Source organism: Falco naumanni, chromosome 11 (assembly GCF_017639655.2).
Source record: "Falco naumanni isolate bFalNau1 chromosome 11, bFalNau1.pat, whole genome shotgun sequence".
Classification (NCBI taxonomy): Eukaryota; Metazoa; Chordata; class Aves; order Falconiformes; family Falconidae; genus Falco; species Falco naumanni.
The window spans coordinates 4,968,758-4,990,283 of NC_054064.1; the positions used below are offsets into that span (position 1 = coordinate 4,968,758).

The following is a 21,526-nucleotide window of genomic DNA, read 5'->3' on the forward strand; positions in this document are numbered from 1 at the left end:
AGCTCTTCTGTGTGTGTGTGTAAATGCATGACGGGGGGCGCAGGCTACATCTCCCCAGCCCTCTTCGGAGGAGGCACATGCATCTCTGCGTACATGTACGTGTGTGTTTGTGCACACGGGAAGTTTTGCACATGTGTGTGCACATGTGCGTGTGTGTGCATATACAGGGGGTGTGGGGGTGTGCCCATAGGTATGTGCACGTGTGTGTATGTGTGGGTGGGTGGGCATGTGTCTCCACAACTGCATGTGCTTATATTTGTGCCTGTGGAGATGGTTGTGTGCATGGCCATGCATGCACATATGTATACATATATATATATATATGTATGTGTGTATAGTTTCCAGGTGTCTGGCTGTAGCCCCTGGCCCGGGCTGCACCACCTGCCTGCCTGTATGTGTGTGTCTGTGCCATACGTGTGTGTGTGCATCTGTGCCATATGTGTGTGTCTGTGCCGTACCCACGTATGTGTGTGTCTGTGCCGTACTCATGTGTGTGGGCCAGTGCCATACGTGTGTGTGTGTCTGTGTTGTACCTGCATATGTGTGTGTCCGTGCCATACCCACGTGTGTGTCTGTGCCATACATGTGTGTGTGTGCCAGTGCCATACGTGTGTGTGTGCCTGTGCCATACGTGTGTGTGTGCCTGTGCCATACGTGTCTGTGTGTGTTTCTGTGCCATACATGTGTGTGTGTGTGCGCCTGTGCCATACCTGTGCGCGTGCCTGTGCCATACCTGCCCTCCGGGCCGCGCGTGCCCAGGCCCTGCCGTGCCGGCGGGGGTGCCGTGTCCGCGGGGGTGCCGTGCCCCAGGCTGTGCCCGCCGGGGGGCGGTGCCGGCCCCGGCCCCCTCCCCACTCCCGCAGCCGCGGCACCGCCCCCGCTCCCGCCCCGGCCCCGCTGCCGCTCCCGCCCCGCTCCCTCCCTCCCGCCGCCGCCGCAGCCGCACCGAGACACAAAAAGCGGCTGGGGCAGGGCTGGGCAGGGCCGGGCAGGGCCGCGCCGGCACCATGACGGAGACCACCAAGACCCACGTTATCCTGCTGGCCTGCGGCAGCTTCAACCCCATCACCAAGGGCCACATCCAGATGTTCGGTCAGTGCGGGCGGGACCCCGGGGGGGGGGCGGGGGGCGCCGGGGGGGCGCAGCCAGCGGGCACCGCAGCGGGGGCGGGGCCGGGCCGGCCGGGCGCTGTCCGCGGCCGGTGGTGCTGAAGGCGCGGAGGGCGCAGGCCGCCCCCTGGACCCCCCGCCCGCCCCGGCAGGCAGCGGCGGAGGGGCTGGCAGCCAGCCCCGGGCCGTGCTGCCCTCACATAGCCGGGTCGTGTCCCCCCCGCACTCACCTGGCCACGCTGCCGCCCCCGCAGCCCCCCGGGTCGGTGCTGGCGAAGGCTCCTGGCCGTGTTTGTGAGCCGGTTGGCTCTGCGAGCCTGCGGCCGCTGCAGCACTTTTCTATCCTCCCTGGCCGGGGAAGGAGGGAGGGAGGGAGGGAGGGAGCGAGGGAGCGGGCCGAGCAGCTAAAGCCAGGTATGGCACCAGTGAGCAAAAATATAGGCAGTTAACTGAAACGTAGGAATATCCAAGCTTTAGACTGATAACAGGTCAAAGGAATCGGAAATGTTTGTGTGAGATGATTGAGATTACTGAGCATCCATGAGATGATCCAGATGACGGGGATGCTAGAATTGCTGCTACAGCCTGTTCAGGCAAGACAAGAGGGAGGGAGGGAGGGAGGGAGGGAGGGAGGGCAGTCTCTGCCAAAGGCAGTCTGACATGCCATAAATACTGACGGTTTGGGGAGAGCTTGAAATGCCTGGAGATCCCTGTGCGAACAGCGACTTACCTGGGGTGGCAAGGAGTGCTGTAAGGGTGAAGTATCCACTGCAGAAAAAGACGGGAGTAGAAAGATCAGCTCCTCTAATATCCCTTCCCGGAGCGCAGAGAGAGGAACCATCCTTGATGTCTCATAGGAGATCTGAGGCTGGGGAGCAGATGCTGAAGGTCTCATGCCACAGCTGGAGAAGCATCCCTAGGGTTTTGAAAAGCTGTACCTAAGTTTCTAAGCACAAAAATAATTGAAAACAGCTTGGGGTATCTCTCTGTCAGGCCTTGGTTTTGCTGATCTTAATGAGTTGGGCAGCAGGCTAGAAAATGATGGCTTTCGAGATGCAAATGATCACATTGTTACTCCATTTCATAACTGCCAGCACAATGTAGTCCTGGGCACCAATATATCTGAAACTTCAAAAAAATCCTTTTTCCTAAGCTAAAAGCAACTGCAAACAACAAGGCACAAGAGGAACTATTCAAAAAGAAAAACAATAATTAAATGAAATTACAGGGACTTGGTTGATAGAAGCAACTATTGATAAAACAGATTTCTGTAATTCATATTATTGACTCTAGATGATATTTTGATCAAGAAAAGTAATACTAAAAATATTAATGTGGCCCATATTCAGTGAACTGAAAACCGGTAACAAAATATATTTTAGAAAATAAGGATTGGTGAGATATTGGTATGCAGTGGGTGTTTTTACTAGGCTCGTGATGAGATTTTTTTTATTTTCCTCAATACTGTTCAGTATCTTTATCAATGACCTGGAAGAAAACATATAATTCCCACCGGTGAAAAAGTGCCAATAACCCCAAAATGGGTAGAATAGCAATTAATTATGGTAATGAGTCAGTTGCGCTGCCTGACTCTGGTTGTTTGATATAAAGGGCTTCTTCAAATACCGAAGTCAAATGCAAAGTCATATGTCCAGCAAGGAGGAACGCACGTCAAATATAAACAACAGGCAAATGTCTTCTGCCAAACAGTGACTGTGTCAAGGACTGAGGAGTGATTGTACACAGCCTACTGAATACAAACTCTGTGTGATGCTGTAAATAAAACAGCAAATGCAATCCTTGTAGATACAAGCAGGGGAATATCAGGCAGAGGAAGAAAGGTTGTATTATTTTCATGTATGGCATTAACAAAACCTTTCTTGGAGGAACAGTAACAAGAATTACATTAGCTCCGGAAACCAGGCTTTGTGGCAAGAGTCTAAAGAGGCTCAGTCCAGACCCATCCTTAAAGATGTTAAGCAGCAAATTGATCATGGCCTTTAAGGATCTGCCTGGGGGAGGAGGTATGTGATATGTGAGGGAAAGGGGCTCTTTATTCAGCAGAATAAGGACTGGTGAGATGCCAGGAGCAGGTCTGGAGACCACACAACTTCAGACTACAAATACAGTGTGTGGGTTTGAGTGAAGGTAATCAAGTAGTACAAAGAAGTACTTGGGTAGCCGATGGATTCCCTCTCATGTAAAGGCTGTAAATCAAGACTCGGACATCTTTCAGGAAGATACATTTTAGCTCCAAGAGGATGGCTTGCTGTGGAAATTTTCTATGCGTATGTCCTGTAGAGATCCTGGAATTTAAGTCCTGAGACACCTGATGGGGACAAATGAGTCTTCCACAAGGAAAGGACGCAATTTAGCTTCTAAGTCCCTCCTCATTTTTGCTTGAGGAAGACTTCCCCTCAATTCTAAAAGAATAATCATGTGAAACCATGGGAATCTCATCCGAAATCTGTGTTACTTATTTAGCTCTCTGCTATATGAATCCAACCCAAACAGTACTCCATCCTGTAAATGTTGCATTTCAAACAGCTGAATCTGTGCAAAAATATTGTCTTTATCTTTCAGGCAAATATTTGGGCTTCGTGAGCCTGATAGGAGGATGTTTTGCTTAACATAGAGAGATACAAGTTATCTATTTAACACATGGTACTAATTAAGCCAAAAGGAAGTATAAGATTTGCACTGGTATGCCACTATAGACATATCATTGCATGCCAACCATAATTTTTCTCAGTATGGACCTTACCATGTTTTATTTGTGCCGAAAGCCAACCTTTTCCCGTAGGATTTTTGCCTGACTAGGAGATGGGTTACCTATTTGGAAGTCTCTCCTAGTGGGGGGAAAGGTTCCCACTGGGTTATTTTTTCCACCGGTCATGTGAACTGAAGACTCAGTATCATCATTGTCCTGAAAGCTGGGCTGCTTCTTACAACCCCAGACCAGCAACTGCAACCACTGCTGACCCTCGCATCTGTATGGAGCTGAACTTACTGCAACAGGGCTCCCTCCATCCTCTGCCAGTTGCAAGGCTGGGTCACTAGGGCTCGCCAGATGAGACTGATTCAAGTCTGTGTATAAAAAATCAATATTGTGCATATAAATTAATACTTAAGATATATAATGTATAATAAAAAAGTAGGTGAGATACAGTGCTATACAGCCATCCATACCAAGGGGTTGAGACAAACACCCACATAGCCCTGAAAACACTTGAAGTTATTTGTGGTATCAGATGTGCTTTGAGATATACGTATGTTCTGAGTCACAAATATGAGTTGTATTTTCCAGCTTTATGGGGCTATGAGAGAGAGTTTAGCATGCTAATGTGGCGGGGAGGCAGGGTGAGAGGAGAGAAGAGGGCAGAGGTGGTTTCTAAGGCTTGACATGAACATTGGTGGCCTTTAGCCTGCAATGAAACTCCAGATATATCCTAAAGAGGTATAGAGAAGGAAAAGCGGATCTCACGCAGGAAGTCCTAATAATTTGAGAAAAATAAGATTCAGAGCAAAGTCCTGCATTAAAGCCACAAGAAACCCCCCACTGTTTGGTGCTGGCGAGCCCGGCTGCTTACCTTGGGCACCGAATTCAAACCAATTCACTTTAATTTCCCATTGACACTCGGAGAAACACTGAACACGGGGTAGATGCTTAACCCTCCTCCCCCGCAGCCAGCTCGGGAGGGGAACCTCTGAGATGTCCCCATGGTGGCTTTGGCATCTCGGTGCCAAACTGCTGGGGACATGTGGAGTGGCACATCATCGCCAGCCTCAGGATTTGCTGCCTAAAGGACATCTCCCTCCGTCTTGGCCCTGCTGCAGTTCCCCTGCTGCTTCCTTCCCGTGCAAGTGATGCCACCCAAAGGACAAAAGCCAACGAACCAATGTCAAAAGCAAAACCTAATCCGTGCAGCCCTGCTAACGAATCAAGGCCCGTGCTGGCACTCTTCCAGCTGATGAGCTTGTGCTTGCTTTGACAATTCAATCATTTCCCCACCTTGTCCCAACTCAGGGAACCCCAACACAACTGTGTCCTCCTCCTGCCTGGGGTTCAGAGCATGAAAGGCAAAGAGGAGCCCTGCAGAGTAAGGTAGAAAGCATATTTTTTCAAAATTTTTTTTAAAAAGAATTCACTTTGAAGGTGGTCTTGGGTAAACTACTGGGATTAAAGACGTCACTGTGCAAGGTCAGAGGCTCCAGATTTTGTGTGGTTCTCCCTCCTGGGGAGAACCACACAGATTTGACGATTGGAGAAGAAGCCAAAAAACCACCAGATTTGGAAGGAAGATGCTGAGTTTCTTCATAGTTCTGCAGGGGAAAGGTCTTGTACTGTCCCGCGGGCATATGAGAACTCAAGGATTGTTCTGATGATTTCTGCAACCTGGAATGAGGGGTTTGGTGAGGCGAGATGGTAGTAGGTCGATCAAGATGCAGTGTTTTGATATTGATTTTCTTTCTATTTTCTTTTTATTCCTTTTTCTTAAATTATAGAAGAAAAGGCCTCTCTGTAAATGCTTGCATTCCTCATTTTAGCACTTTAGACATTTTTGTCTTGCCTTTTTAAAGTTCTGAAATTCCTCACAACCCATCCTTTCACGTGCAAACTTCTGGCTTCAAGGAAACGGCCTTGGTCATCAAACACAGTTTTGTTTCTGCCCAGCTCTAAGAGCAGCCTGACACAGCTTCATCTTCAGGGCTCGGGTCACCAATCAAGCCCAACCCTTTCTGACACATCTATGTCCACCTTTCCACCTCTGCTCATCAGCCTTTGATTAGAAGAGCTTTACTGGGGACCTCCCTACCCTTGTAGAGGAAGGTTTCAAGCTGTCCTTCCCCTCTCCTGGTGGCATGGTGCCCACGAGGTCCAGCGCCGAGGAGGCTGGGGGCCACGGGGATGCTCAGAGTTGGGCTCAGAGGCAGCAGTTTGGGTGACCCCCAAGGAAAGGGTTGGGACATTATTATAAGACTCTGCCAGAAGCACTTGGGCCTTTTTACAGCTGTTTTTTGGGGCATTATCAAGCATTTGGCAGCAAACAGGCAATTTCAATCAAATCTGTGCCATCTGCATGTATCTCCCCTGTTCCATCTCCTGCGCGTTGGTTTGTAGAGTTGCTCCAGGTCGGCTCACATGGGAGGAAGGGATGTGTGAGCTGTTGTTCAGCTGTGGCCTTCTCAGAGGGAGCCTTGGTACCTTAGATGTTCTAAATCTGTTTGGCCGTAGTTTCCCATTCACTCCATTTCAAACAGTGCCAAAACCTGGACTTATGCAGAAAACGTAGCTTGTAGATGGGGTGAATCCTGAAAGTCAGCAAATCTCCACTATTTTTCTCTTCCTCGCCCTTTCTGTGTAATTAAAATTAAGTTTTCCCCTATGTCCTAGGTCCACCTGTTATTGAAGAGAGTTTATATCCCAGCCAACAGCTGGGTAAAAAACATTCCTGATGGAAAACAGTGAAAGAGGACTCTGCCATGAAAGTAAAACTCTCTGTTGCATGGTTTCTTACGAAAATTTGAGCAATTAAACATCCCAGCAGGCTGCTCTTTGATTATGCCATGCAGCCTTTCTCGAGGAGCAGCACCGAGGTCTGCTGCATCGCACTATGCGGGTTTTAGAGATGAAGGGATGGAGCTTTGTTAGTAAAAAGAGAGGAAGAGGCAGGAGCTGTGGCTTTTGTTTATGGTGTGTTGCTTTAATATCCTGAATGTCAAGAATCACTTTTTCGTAGTTTGTTGAGATGACTGAACTGCAGAGCAGTTTAATGAGAGCATTGCTGCCTGGGACAGAGCTGGGAGAAATGTGCGAGCAGGATGACAGCTCACCCTTTCCCCTTGGGCTTAAACATGAATATATCTGCAAATGACCAGAAGCAAAATTCCCTCCCCACCCCGCCTCTAGCAAAAGCTCGTCAGGAGCTGGAGAGAGGCTTCGCCTCCGCTGCCTGCAACATGAGTGAGAAGTTAAGGCCTCTGCAAGGCTGCCTCGTGCTGCCATTTCATCTCCGGGCTGAAATCTGAATGCGTGATTAGCCAGAGTGATCAATAGAGCAAGCGGAGGGTGATGGGACTGTGGGAGGAGGTGGCAGGCAGGTGGCCTGGCTGAGCCCAGCACGGCTTAGCACCGGCAGGGCTCATGGAGCACAGGTGGAGTGGCAGCGGGCAGGATGCGACCTGGGGCAGAGCCAGGACAGGCATTACTTATAACACCCCGAGTGATGTATTGGACATGGGGAGTTGTAGTATCTGTTCTCACCTCCTGGCAGCTTTTGAAATGCTGGCTGGGCTCTGTGGCACAGTAGAGCTTCCACTGATACCCAAGTTGCCAAAATCTCTGCAAACAGCCAAAATCTTCCATAGGCACAAGGGGACTGGGAGGGCAAGATGTGCCTGGCCTGGCGGCAGACAGGGCAACCGGTCAGCCCAGCCTGGTGCTGTGGCTGGTGAGTCACCGACACCTCCACTCCCAGTACTTGCCCAAAATGTGCTGAAACAGCAGGTTTTGGGTGCTGTGCTGGGAGGACAGAGCAGCGCCAGCAGGACTGCAGCACCCACGGCTCTTTTGGGTGCCATTATAGATCAGTTAATGTCACATTCCCATCGCTGCACCCCATACAGACTTTTTTCATGGCCTTTATCACCGGCTTCCTGCATCTCAAGCATCTCATCTCCTTTTTATGACCCAAGGAGAGGAGGAGTTTTCCCAAGCACCAGATTAAACTCCATCAATAACTACTCAGGGATTCTTTTAAAATATTTATAGGCTCTTAAATATTTAGCAGTATTTATTACTGTCTGTGAGACATTACATTGTCTCTATGACAATGCCACCTCCCAAAATGCGCCACGTACCTTCTCCTACTTCCACTGACTATAAACAAACCCAGCAGTGAGAAATCCAGTCCTACAACCTCATTCAAGAAAGAAACAGGGGCTCTGCTTCTATTTAAATACTGTTTGCGCTCGCTAAGATGCTTGCACCTCCTGCATCGTCTTCTCTGACACATCTTGATAGCAGCCTGCGCAATGCCGAGGGTATAAATTAGCTGAATGCTACATCCCAACAGTGGCAGCCCACATCTTTCCTGTGACCTTGGGCAAGTCACTTAATCCCTCTCCACTGGTGCAATGGGGGGGACTCACATCTTGGCTTTCCCTGCCATGCTGTGGGTTAGCATCAGGTACCGCAGCAATGGGGGACACAAGTAGGGGCGGCTCGTGATTAGGCTGATCTTTGTGCATCTGAGCAGCAGCTGGCCCAAAATAGACATCCTCACCCCTGCATGCTCTGATCTCTGAAATCCCTTCTGGCAGCAAGGCAGGGGGGCTGCGAGGGGTCCCCTGAGCTGAGGAAGAAGGTGTAGAGATGCATTGAAGCTGGGGCCAAGACCACATCCCACCACTTGTGGCCAGGGGGCAACGGGCAAGCAGAAACAGTCCAGTTGTGTTAACTGTGCAGCACGAGTAACCCCAGCATTAATATCTACCTGGGACGGGGGAGCCCAGAGCAGCTACGGAAAGACCCAACAACCTCTAAGACAGAAAAATTAGCCTAAGATGGAGACAATTCCAGGGCATCTCTGCATTTTGAGACAAATGTGCCCTCTCTGACATTTATAAACCCTGAATCCAAGGGTTTGTGTGGTGCCACTGGTGCCCAGCCAAGCAGGGCTGGAATTTTGGATTGCCCTTCGTGGAGAAGGTCAGGCAAAGTCTGTAGTGCCCATCACAGCCCTGAAAACAAACCAGGGCCAGGGCACAGCTCTTGTCCCCCCAAAAGCAGCATTGCTTGCACATGTTGATGGTGTGCAGTCATACCTGGAGAAGACAGGCTAGGTTGGGAGCACGTTTTTTTTTGCTCTCCCTTTCCAGCATCAACTAGTTTCCTCCAGTAAACCTGAGCTGCTGGATGTAGCTTGGTCATACCAGCAGAAAACTGCCAAATCCATATTTTGGGAAAAAGAAGAAGCTGGAGTCTTTAGAAATATATATTTTCAAGAGCCACTATAGGTCTTGCCCTGGGAGGAGATGTACTGGGAAAAGTCTGTTCTGGAGGTGGAGTAGAAAGCCAACACAGGGGAGATCCCCATGGGATGGGTGGGGAGCCCATCTCTCAGCCAGGCAAGGACAAACTTGCTCAGCCCCTGCTCCACAAAGGTTTCTACTTTCACTGAAAATCCAACAGCCCCTAATTGAGCTTAAGCCTTCCCTGAGGAGATCACATTTTGCTAAGGCTTATTGGCAAAGGAACTAAGAAAATCCAGTTTTCCCAGCGAGATCTTGTGAGCTGTGTTGGGGATGCTGAAAGGCGTAGCTTTGCTTCTGGTGCCTTTGTTTTGTTTAAAGATATCATTGATGCTTCTTTTGGGGGAAGTGGAGTCTTGGGAATAGATCTGCAAAGGCAGAGGGTTCCACTGAGCCATGTAGCCAGGTGAGATACAGCTGTGGTAATGGGAACGTGACAACTCTTTGGTGTTACCATGGGACTAAAGTCCTACCCTGGCTGCTTCCACCACCCCATGTTGTCACCAGCATCCCCCCAGATTTTCTGCATCTCTGTAGATGGGATATTTTCTGCCTGCACAGTCCTGGATAAGCCAACACAAATCCCTGCCATGGTCAGCATCTTTGGATGCTTTGCCAGCAAAGACAAGCCGTGGTCAGACTCACGGCACAGGGGTCAGCCCCACATAGAGGCAACCCACGACCAACAAAAAGCCACCAGGCAAACGCTCCCCATCTCTGCTCCGTGGGGAATCAGGGACCGTAAATCCTCTGCTGCTAGTAAGGCTGTGATCCCACAGCACGTCATCCCAAAGGAGCAGCACAATACGCACCGGGGCGTACAAAGCGCTGCCTTTGATGTGCTACAACGGCTTGGAAATGAAAACAAACAGAGCGCTTGCACAGGGAAATTAGGGCAGCAGAAAACAAGTGTGGAAATCTGTTGGGGCTTTTTTCCCCCCTCCGTTTAAAAAAAAAAAAAAAAAAAAAAAAGTGACATCAATTTCCCAGCCTGTGGCTGGCTGAGATGGGGGCTGGGACCTCTCCAGGGATGAGCTTTGATGTGCCTGTCCTACTTCGGACGTGCCACACACATCCTGGTGAAAGCAAAACACAAACTCATGGCAGGATAATGAAAGTATTCGCCAGGTGCCTTTTGCTGCTTCCCTTGTCCTGATGGATGCTATCGGTGGGCCCAGGGTGATAAAAATCATTTTGAAACAGAGCAGCTGGGGCTATCTGGAATACCCTCCTCCCCTTTGCTTCCCAAACAATTATTTTTGCTTCTGATATTTAGACTCTCATTGAAGCTGAGATACAGCCACAGAACATCAGCTCCAGGCCAGATTCACGCCGCAAATAGATGCCACTTTACCTTGGGCATTGAGTTTACATCGCTTTACACCAGCTGGAGAGCTGTTACCCTTAAAAAACCCCTAGGAGAGACAGATTTCAGCCAAACCCACACTAACTGCTTTCTGCCCAGTCCAGCTGCGGTGACGTTCACTCCCCTGGTTTGTACTTAGATAAAGCCTGGTGCTCAGAGGAGCGTTTTACACCGAGCGTGGGCAAATGCACATTTTGGTACATTTGCCTCTAAAACCCAACGAAAATACTGCAGAAGAGGAAAATTTTCTCCTCCCCACCATGCACGGCCCTTGCTGACTTAGGGGGCAGCCAGCAACTGCAGCAGCCAGGGAAAGGTAGTGACCTCTCCCATATCACTTCAACACTGCGTGTACAGACACTCATCTTACCTAGAGACACGTAATCCTTTTCCAAAGCCTTCTAAGCAGGGTGTTTCAGTGATGTCCTGCAGCAGGGAGCTCAGAAAACATCCTTTGGGTGAAGTCGTCTTCTTCATCCATTTTTACCTGCTAAGAGTTGCTTTTACCAGGTTAAATGCTGACCCTCACCTGGCCAGCCTCAGGACCTCTAAGATGCCCAAGCAGCAGCTCTAGATGTCAGATACCAAGCGGAGGATGCTCCACCTTGGCAGAACTCAGCTGCCTAGCCTTCAGGTGAGACCCAGCAAGGTGCTGAGCATGTTCCTCCTCACCCTGTGGTACCAGGATGGGGATCTCTGGGCAATAAATGATATTGCTTCTCCTTAGCAGCAGTGAGAGTGACAGCGCTGTGCTAATCACCTGCCTGACAGAAAAGTAGGTCCAGTCCCTACCTAGAGGAGCTGGTGGAAACTTCAACTCAAGAAGCATCTCCTTGTACTTGTCCTTATGGTGCTCACCTGATGGTCATTGCCTGCTCCCACCTGCTTCAACACAGCCAGGTGGGATGCTCTAGGAGGGAAAAGCACTTCAGCCTGTGTTGGTTTGCCAGGCTCTTCCTCAGATGCTTCTTAAGCTCTGGGAGCCGAAGAGTTTCTTGCTGGGCTTCTGCATGCCTTCTCATACCCACTGACCCCTTGCAGTACTTCAGTGCTGAAAGAAGAGGGGAAAACAGAATGATGCCTTCAATTTAAACTTCAATTTCAACAATATCAAACAGCCTGTTCCTCCCCAGCTTCATTTAAGAAACCCAGATCACCTGAGACCAGCCAGGTGCCCTGACCAGGCCCCATCTTGTTGGGTCTCCAGCAAATGCTCTGCTATTTCTAGGTCAGCTCACTGTGACTCAGTCTTCAACCTTTTTTTTTGGTTTGTTTTAAACATCTCATTCCTCTTTTCTGTCATGAAGCCATGAGTGGTCAACAGATGGTGATAGCATGAGTCTTGTTAGTCATCACTCGGGCAGCTCTCGGAGCTGGACACTGGTGGGGGACCTCGGTGGGCTGGCAGGTAGGAGGGTCAGGTGCTGCAGCATCGCTTCTCTGGGGCCTTCTATAGTATCTGCGTCCACCCACGAGTTTTGAGGTATTTGGTGGCTGATGCTTTTTTGTACCTAAGAAAAGCTGTTAAAAAAAATGTGCAGCAATGAGTGAAGCCATTTAGCATGGAAGCCCCTTCCAAATCTGTTACTCCTACAATGCCTGGGTGCAGCTATGGACTAACGGGGTGGGGGGAAAAACATGTAACAGCAAATTAGCTCAGAGATGAAAATCATTAAGCATTAGGGGGCTTAATGGGATTTTTCTACCAACCAAAAGTCTCCTGGGAATCTGACTGAGATCATCTAAAAGGCACTGAGCTCGAGGCAGGACAAGCTGTTTGGGTCAGTGGGACACACTGGGATCTCCCTGCACTTGGCCTGGGGAAGGGTCAACCCCATGATGAAGAATTACTCTCTGCTCCTCTTCCTGCTTCTTCCCAAAAAAGAAACGTCCCTTGAAGAGCAGTCAGGGCTTGGTCTCCTAAAAGAAACATCACCTCGTCCCTCCAGGAAGTCCAAGGAATGAGTGTGCCAGTGGTTACTCCAGCTCCAACCAAGGGGCGGCTGTAGGCGGTGGGTGGGCAAAGACACAGGAGGGGGCAGAGAAAGTGGCCCTGAGGCAGGCGGGAGAGCTGGGCTTTGAGATCAGTACATCTCTGATGAGTATATCCCTGATTTGGCATTCCAAGTTGGTTTTTCATTTTGTTGTTGTTTTTTTTTTTGTTGGTTTGTGGTTTTTTTTTGGTTTTTTTTGTTTTTTTTTAATATATGTATAAATATATACACACGCACCACTCAATTAGACTGAGAAAAACTGCTGGCTCCTTGCCCGAGTTGAGCTCGGGGTAGGAAGCAACATTTAGGTCCTGCAAGTGCCGCTAGCTTGAGAATAAAGCAAAGTGTGCTGGCGTATCTGGGTCACTCTCCCCTGCAGAAGAAGGTATTTTAGACAGTGAGAAAGCACTTGCCTTGCCCTCGGCACCTCATGGCTGCCTCCCGCCTCCCACCCAAGGATGTCGGAGGCCAAATTGCTCGAGATGAAAATGAGACAGCTGGGAAATGGTTTTGCCGCCTTCATCACTCGTGGCTGTGCACCCTCCTCTGCTCTGGCTCTCGGGGAAGAGCAATTAAGACTGTGCAAAACTTTCTTGCCTCCCTGCTACCTCCTGTGTGTTTTCAGAGGGCTGGTGCGGAGCAGGAACGGTCTGCGGCTTCAGTTCCCCGTGGTGAGAAGGGCATAAATCAGAGCTGGCCAGCAGCGTAAAAAAAAAAAAAAAAAAAAAAAGGAAGTCTTAGGGGTGTGGATGAAAGAAGTACAAAGGCAAAGTAAATAGAATTTGAAATTACACCTTGAAAAATTGAACACAAGGAATATTTGATTTCATTAACATCAATTTAGGTGATGGAGCAATGCCAAGGGAACCGAAACGTCATGATTAAATATACTCAGTGAGAACTGCCAAAAAGAAACATCTCTTAAATAAGCACTGATTTCCTATTGGGGAAGCAGGGTGTTCTTTTTTCATTCAATCTGGGCAAAATCATCACTTACGTTTTTGTAGCCCTGGACCGTATCTCTGATTGCTCTTTCCCCACCATCACCCTGCAGGAAAGTGGTAGACCCAAAAATATTTCTGCAGGGGAGGTAAGCAAAGCTGGGCTGGGGCAGCAGAGAGATGTCACCAGTGCTTGGGAAGGGTCCTAGTGTCACCCCTGTCCCTTCCTTCCCCAACATAGCAAGACTAAGCCCAACCACGAGCCCGGAGGCGTGGAGCTGGGAGCCGCGGCTGAAAGCTCTCTGCTGCAAAAGCACTCTGCCGGTGGGCTAATGCACCTCTTGGCAGGGGCCATCACTGGCAGTTTATTTCTGTCAGGGTTTAAAAGCCATGCAAGACTGTCTGGAGCATTAAGGACAATTTATACCGGAAAAGAAAAGAGCTTTTCTCTTCCAACCCAACATCCTTGCATTGGTATTGCAGGCTATGAAGTGCTTCTAGAGAATGAAAATACCAGAGGGTGTTTTCTGGGGTCTGGTGTGGTCTCTTGGACATCCCAGGTATTCAACAGGCAAGGAACAGGCTGGGAAGCCGTGACAGAAGGGTGAGCTCAACAACAACAGCCAAGCCAGAAACCCAACACACCAGCTGAGAAGCAGGAGCAAGCCTCCCCAGATGGATGGCTTTTAGACCAAAACCTAGTCTTTCCCAGGCAGAAATCTTTGTACAAGCAGGGAAGAAATGTTGGGAGCTGCCCAGACGGCTGACTGTAAGGAATATGGATGAGAAGAGAAATACAAAGCTGCTTCAGTGTCTTTGGCATCAGTGACGTCTGCAGGGAAAGCATGAAGCTGGTCTCCACAAGTAGCGTATTTTGCATGAAAGATGCAAGAAATTTTATTTAAAAAGGTCTTTTCTGGGAACATGGACCTGGGGGTTTGGAGGAAGCACCACAACATCAGAGCAGCCACAGCAGTTCCAAGAAACAACCCACCCATTTCCAGAAACCCAGAAGAACAACAAGTGCAGTGCTTGAGTGTGGACCCTCATGCCATGCACAGCCCTACTTTCTTCATTTTGGAAGACCCAAGGACAGCAGGAGACTCACCCTTTTTGCCCTTTCCGTGCCAGCCATGACCTCCATCCCATCTCCTTACCCTGGCTGCCCAACTCCTAGTGGCTTCTCACATGGAGCCACGTTACTGATTGCCCATCATTTCAAGATGCTGAGACCCACACCTCCTCCTGCATGTGCCAGGAGCAGATGTGGTGGCAGGACGCACTGTGGCCTCAGCCTGGGGTGGGGAATGAACAACCAACTTCCCTGGTGTCTCTTACAAGAGCTAAAGCAATTTTGTCTTACCTTGTACAGAGGATGAGGCTCCAGGCTCTATGAGCTAATGCATTCAGACAGGCTCGGCTACGGCTGCCTATTGCCCTCTCCATTTAGCCACTGAAGAGCATGTCAGTCTAAGAAGATTCAACCTGTTAAAAATATTTTTTTAAAAAATATATAAGTACTGAAGCTTTAAATGCAGCATCATGATTGCAGTGCGGACACATCTAGATGCTGCAAGTTTGCCTTGCAATCTTGTGCCACCCCAAAGCCACGGTGCCACTGGCTCCGAATCCTCTGCCACCATGCAGTGAGGGTGGCCACCCCTGCCGTGGTGCTGGCCCCACTAGTGGCCTCCCACTACCCCCCACAGCTCCTCCCCAAGCAAGACTTGAGATGGCATTTCAGAAAATGCAATCTTTTTAAAGGCTTTTGCTTTGAAGTGGATGGCTGTGAAGGCCTGGCTTAGCTGACAGTTACACCAACCAGCGAGCCAGCCAAGCTGCGAGCAAGCAGGCAGAGCCAGCTGATGGACACAGCCCTGCAAATGGACGTGCTCTGCCCCCAAAACAAGTGAGAACGGACTAGTTTGGGATGCAAAGAGATGTTCTGCAAGTTGTAGGCAAGGCAGGACCAGGAGGCACGTCTTCCCATTCCCAGCTCAGCCCTCTGCTATACCATACTGCTGCTTCATAGCCTGTGTGTTCGCCCAAATACTTGCCTTGCAGAGATTCAACAGTCAATAAATATTTATTTTTTTCCCCTGCAGATTTATTTCTGTTTGGTATTTCTAAGGTAGACAACACACTCTGGAAAATGCAGATCCCAACTTTTATGTATGTATTTTGGAGAGCAGCATCATTTTTACAGGTTTCTCTAAGTATCATTGTGCAGATTATAAACCAAATGAACAGTTTTGAGGGTGACTCAGAGAGCAGCAGCACCCATCTCCTCCCAGCAGCACACCCCTCCATGAGCACTGCGAGGCACCAGCATCCCACAGGATCTGTCCCGCTGAAGCTGTTGGCCTTGCTGTAGAAACAGGCAAATATGTTTTCCACCTCCAGAATTACATTAATTTGTTTCGATTTCCAATACTTTGCATGTGTTTGGAGGAGATGAACTGTTTTCTGCAGGAAAAGGTGTTTTATTAAGGCAGGTGGTGAGGACTTGGCGTGAGCTCCCAGGAGCCAGAGCTGAGATGTCGTGCCTCCAGCGCGGATCACGTCCCCTGAAGATGCAGGCTTGGCACCCGGCTATTTAAATACAGATCTTGATAAACTGATGGCCAGGCAAAATCTCTGGCTTTTGCCACCAAAAATCAAGGTAAATTAATACCATCAGCCACCCTGAAGCAGAGGTTACGTGCAAGGAGTTCAGCCTCTCTCCAGAGCGAGCTTTATAAAGGTGCTGTATGCAAAGGAGAAAGGTGTGGGGATGAATGGATCAGTGTTTTTAATCTCCTTCTGGCAAGGAAAATCAAGTCGGGGCAAAGCAGGGAATAACGAGAGGATGTGTTCATTTAAAACTTGATGGCAACTTTTTTGTTAGGGAATTTCCTTTTCATTTTAATTTCCATTTTAAATAGCATTACAATGTAAAGGTAAATGCGGCTCCATCGATCTTGGCTCCTCTGCACACTGAAAGCCCCAGCTCTCCTGCATGGCAGCATGCATCGGGGATGCTCTGCTTTGGCTTTTCCAAAAATCTTGCCTAGATTTGTCCCTGCCTGGCAGCAATCGGCTCTGAGCGTTTCAGCTGTCTACTTGTGCGTGCTTCCAAGGAGGTCAGGATAGCTTTCCTGCAGACTTCTCTGCTCCTAGGCTCATCCAAAACCACTTCTTCAGCCCTTTTAATTCATCTTCCAACATCATGGCTCAATTCCTTTTTTTTTTTTTTTTTTTTTTTGCTATAAAAGTGTCTTGATGCTGTTGTCTGTAACTTATATGCTATGCAGTCTTCATCTTTCTAGAATTTATCTAGAAGAGGTCCCAGGACAGGGTTTGTGTGAAAGATTCCCCAAAAAGCAGAATCAGAAAAAAAAGGCACTTTTTTTCTCTCCCTCTTGATTAGCCTTGAAAGCACCAGTGGGAAACTCAGTAGCATTTATACAGGCAAGTGCAGGACAGGAGAGGGAGAAGTGCTGCTGGCACCCACTGATTCCTCTTTTTAAAACTCAGAATGGAGAAGAAAGAGGAAATTTTTGCACATTTGGCTTTCTGGGCGTGGGATTAGGGAGGGCTGTCATGGCAGGCTGTGAAGGGAACCCCACCACCCACAGTTTGGTGCTTTTATTTACTATGCACCTTCAACCTCAAACCCTGCTGCCCATGGAAAAAAACCCAAGAATATTGCATTTTTCTGTGCATGCTCCCCTATAGGGTGCTTTGCTGGGTGTCCCCTGGTGCACAGATAGCCATGGTCATGCACAGGGCTGGGTCCGGTCCTCTCACCACCCCAGCAAACCCGCTGGCAGATGGAGATGCTCCCAGCAGGCGGATAGCTAGCAAAAAATACAGTTTGAATGAACTTGCTGGTGTTAACCCCTCTGAGCTCAGGATTTTGAGGGCAGGGAGGGAAACTTTCAGTACATCTAATTCAGGCAGTTGAATTTTACTCCCTGCACCAAGCAAATGATTGAAGCCCATTTTCCTCTCCCTGGGGGCTGGCACGCCCAGAGCACCAGAGCTGGGAAGAGAGCCAGGGAAAGGATTTCAGGTGAGTCTGAGGAAAAGGTTTTATTGATGCTGGCAGATCTCCCACAGGCTGTCACGGGGGCCTGGGGCTGCTCAACACTCTTGGCAGGTGAGGAAACAATCCATGGCAATTATAGTTCCTTAATTGACTTTTCACCAACCCAATAGCTGAACAATATTCCCTGGTAGAAATTTTAGAAATTGGAGGGGGAAAAAATCATTTCACTGCAGCAGTTCTTCACCGACATGCCTACCTCCCTGCCCTGCTCAGCCCCTCTCGCCTCCCTCGATGTATGAGTGCTCCCCATCCATCCCAAGCTGTTGCAAGGGAGCTCTGAAATAATTTCAAAGCTAATTTTTTGTCCCGAAGCAAAGCAGGAACAAGGGCATGGGAGCTGCAAAGATGCACCACTGGGAGAACAGTCCTTTCTAAAACAGCACAGCCCCATCCACACCACCCTGAGACAATAATTTGACCAGGAAACGTGCAGGGAAAACGTACCCATCGATGTACCCATGGAAAAGCCCCTTTCCCCACAGCTGGTCCTGCCAGGCTATGCTCTCATCTGCCCATCATGCTGAGCTGTAGCCCAGGGCTCAGCTGCCACTTGCACGTGCTTGAACCCAGCTGGCGTCACCCTCATGGCACTAGCAGGCAGTAACAAGCCAGTGGTTAATTTTCAACCAGCAGCAGGACAACAAGGTCTTTCTGCTGCCATTAGGAGGCCAGGAGCCCCAGTTCAGCTCAACAGCTCCAGAAGATGTAGCAGGATCCTCAGTGTGCTCATGGTTCCTCTTTGTGGCCACTGGACTGTGCTTGGGCACATGGCAAACACTGGCTGTTCCCTTTCCCCTCTTTTTTCCTATTTCTCGTTGGGAAAATTTGTTTTGGAAGGGAAACAGGAACGTGGCTGCTTTGGCAAAGATGGGTTTGTAGGCTGTGTCCCCTGCCCCAACAACCAGTGCCACATTGAGCAGCCGTGATGGGGAAGCATCTCCCCAGACAGCAGGAGCGATGCAGGTACATCCCAAGGAGTACCACAGCTATACCGCCGAGGGAAGCAGGAGCCATCCCACGCAGGCTGAAGAGCTTTGCATCAGCTTTAGGAGGTGCCAGCTGGGGCTGGGTGCAGGTGGCGGGGGGGGGAAGGCTCCCTGCCACCCTCTCCCAGCTGCTGGCACACAGGTGGGCACCAGCCCTTCAGGCAGGGCTGCTCCCGGTCCCCTGGGCGAACACCGGCGGCTGGAACGGGCTCCTGCAAGGTATGATGTGCAGGGACATCTCGGGATGGCTGATGGATCCCGGACTCACCTCAGCTTCAGAAATGCTTGCTTTCTTTGCAAAGGCAAAATATTTTCCAGATCCTCCACTTGAAAAAAAAAAAACAACCAAAAAAACCCAAAGAGGCACTTTCTAATGACTCATCAATCTCATTTCCCTTTTTGCTTTTGCCGTTGCTGTATTTTTTTCTTTCTACTCTCTCAGTAGCTGGGGTGGGCACTGCTGCGCTGTTCACTCCCTGACCACCCTCCCCACATTGGGACAGAGACAGGGCCAGCCCAGCTGTGGCCATCGCCACCACCGACCTGCCCCACGCTCACACCCCCAGCCTGTTGCTCCTCACTTTCTGCTGGGCTGCAACCCTGCTGAGGTGCCATACTCGTGCACAGGCATGGTGGGCCTGAGGGACGGCTGCAATGCACCCAGTGGGAGAGCTCGAGTAAAGCAGGGGGTTATACAGCTGCAAAAGCTTGGGGAGCAGGAGGTATCACTGCTGCAGCATGAGAAGGTGGGATGTTCCCTCTCCGGCATCAGTGAGAACCCTTCTTTGCTTCTCTGAGAGCATCTTCAGAGAACCATTGGGGCACGAAAGCGTGTGCTCTGGGGCAGGAGGAGGGAGGCTGGATATGCCATAGGAGCCTACGGCAGATTAGCAACTCCTCACCAGCATTTTTATCCTCAAATGTCACCATTTAGAAATACCAGCCTGAGCCTGTGCATCAGGCTTGTCTCTTGGCAGTGGTGGGACACAGGCAGCACGTGGTGTTGAACAGGTAGGGGGGGTGTAAGAGCCCTTCGGCTGCTGAGGAACCAGCTGGGCTGCAGGTGATGGGTGCCATGGGAAGGGGACCCAAGGGAACCCCCAGGGATGTCTCAGGTGACATTCAACAGCGTGTGTTGGGGGAGTGGTGAGGATTTGAGGGAGAAAGGGCTGAAGGTGCATCTGCAAGTAACAGCATCGCTGCGGCAGAGCCATGATGAAGGTGGGTACAACCCTGCGAGGCATTGGCAAAGAGGTTTCTAGAAGGGGAGAACATAACCACTATTGCCCAAAGCCTGAGGCAGCCCTGCCAGCAGGCAGGGGGGGAAGCAGGGTAGGGGGCTGCATCAGGGCCATCCCAGAGAAAGAAGAGAAAAACGTCAGAAGCAAGAACCTGGGGGTCAGCTGGCCACCGTGGGGGACCATGCTGTGACCGACCCTGCATTGCTCTTGCAGTGGGGCTGCTGTTCCCCAGCTGGGCAGCTCCATCCGTCTGTCTGAGACCATGCTGGGCAGACCCCAGGAGCCCATACGCAGGGCATTGGAGCCCCCCACTCCCCCCAGTGCATGCAGGAAGGGCTCTTCCCTGTCCCACTGTGATGACGTGCTCTCAGACCAACATTCCCTCTCCTCTGCCAAGGCTTCATCCCGCAGCTCCCAGCAGCTGCTGTCTGTGAGTTGGATCAAGCAGGGAGCGAGCAGGGAGCGAGCAAGCAGGGTACAAGCAACGGTTGGAGCAAGCAGGGTTAGAGCTCAGAGGTGGTGAACTCACCTGCAGCATCCCAGCACTTTCCAGCAGAGAGGAGCAGATAGGGACGAGGGTCTTGGTCCTGGTGGTGTGCAGCTCCTGGTGAACTCTTCAGCATTTCCAAAACAACGGCACATGAAATGTGGGTCTTGTGGTGAGAGCGGCAGGGATCCATCTGTGCTAAGGACCCATGCCTGCAGCCCTGTACATGACAGCAATTCTTATTTAGGCGGTCAACCAACAGGGACATCTTTCATCAGGTTGCTCAAAGCCCCATCCAACCTGACCTTCAATATTCCAAGTAGTGGGATATCCACAACTTCTCTGGGCAAGGTATTCTAGTGTCCCACTACCATTGTAAAAAAGAAAAAAAAAATCTTCCTTATATTTACCCTAGATCTACTTTCTTTTATTTTTAAACTGTTGTCCCTTGCCCTGTCACTACAGGGGTTGCTAAAAAAACCTGCATGTTTCTTATAAGCCCCCTTAATGTATCGGAAGGCCAGAGCAAGGTCTCCCGGAGCCCTCCCTCCCCCAGGCTGAGCCACCCCAGCTCTCCCAGCCCGTCCCCACAGCAGAGGGGCTCCAGCCCTCCCACCGTCCCCACGGCTGCCTCTGGGCCCGCTCCAGCAGCTCCGTGGCTGGCGGGTACTGGGGACCCAGGGCTCCAGGGGGGTCTCACCAGAGCGGAGCAGAGGGGGGGGCACCCCCTCCCCGGGCTGCTGGCCACGCTGCTGGGATGCACCCAGGGCACGGCTGGTTTGCTGGGCTGTGAGCGCACAGTGCTGGCTCATGTCGTTCGTCACCCAGCAGTGTCCCCTTCTTGGCAGGGCTGCTCTCCATCCATCCATCCATCCATCCATCCATCCATCCCCCCATCCCCCCCAGTCTGTACTGATCTCCTCCTGCAGGGAGGCACAGCTGGCTGCCGACACATGAGCTAGCAAAAGTTTTCAGCTCACAAAACCACAGTGTTGTCCCTGCAGCCCAGCAGCGGGTGAGGCGGTGGGATTTGTTATTATCCTGGGGGTTTTGATCTTGCCCACATCTAAGGGGTCTTTGTCAGCTCGAGGTTAGGAGATCTCTCGGTCATCTTCCATCTGCTAAGAAATCTTTTGCCTGGTAGTCAGCAGCAAATCATAGTAGGCAAGGAAGGGAGAAGTCCTGGGGAGAGAAAGGGTGGATGTATAGTTTATGGGCAAAGAAAAATAGAAAGAAAAGGATGTGTCTGCAGGCAGTGAGTGAACCAGCTTCACGCAT

General features: G+C 50.3%; 1 protein-coding gene across 1 annotated transcript in view; it reads left to right on the forward strand.

The window, feature by feature from the left end:
• Positions 1-904: 904 nt before the first annotated feature.
• Positions 905-21,526, forward strand: part of NMNAT2 (nicotinamide nucleotide adenylyltransferase 2) — a 31,672-nt gene continuing 11,050 nt past the window's right edge. The window contains exon 1 of the mRNA XM_040611325.1: positions 905-1,092. Within this exon, the coding sequence (XP_040467259.1) occupies positions 1,008-1,092 (85 nt within the window). The 5' untranslated portion in view covers positions 905-1,007. The remainder of the gene's footprint in view (positions 1,093-21,526) is intronic.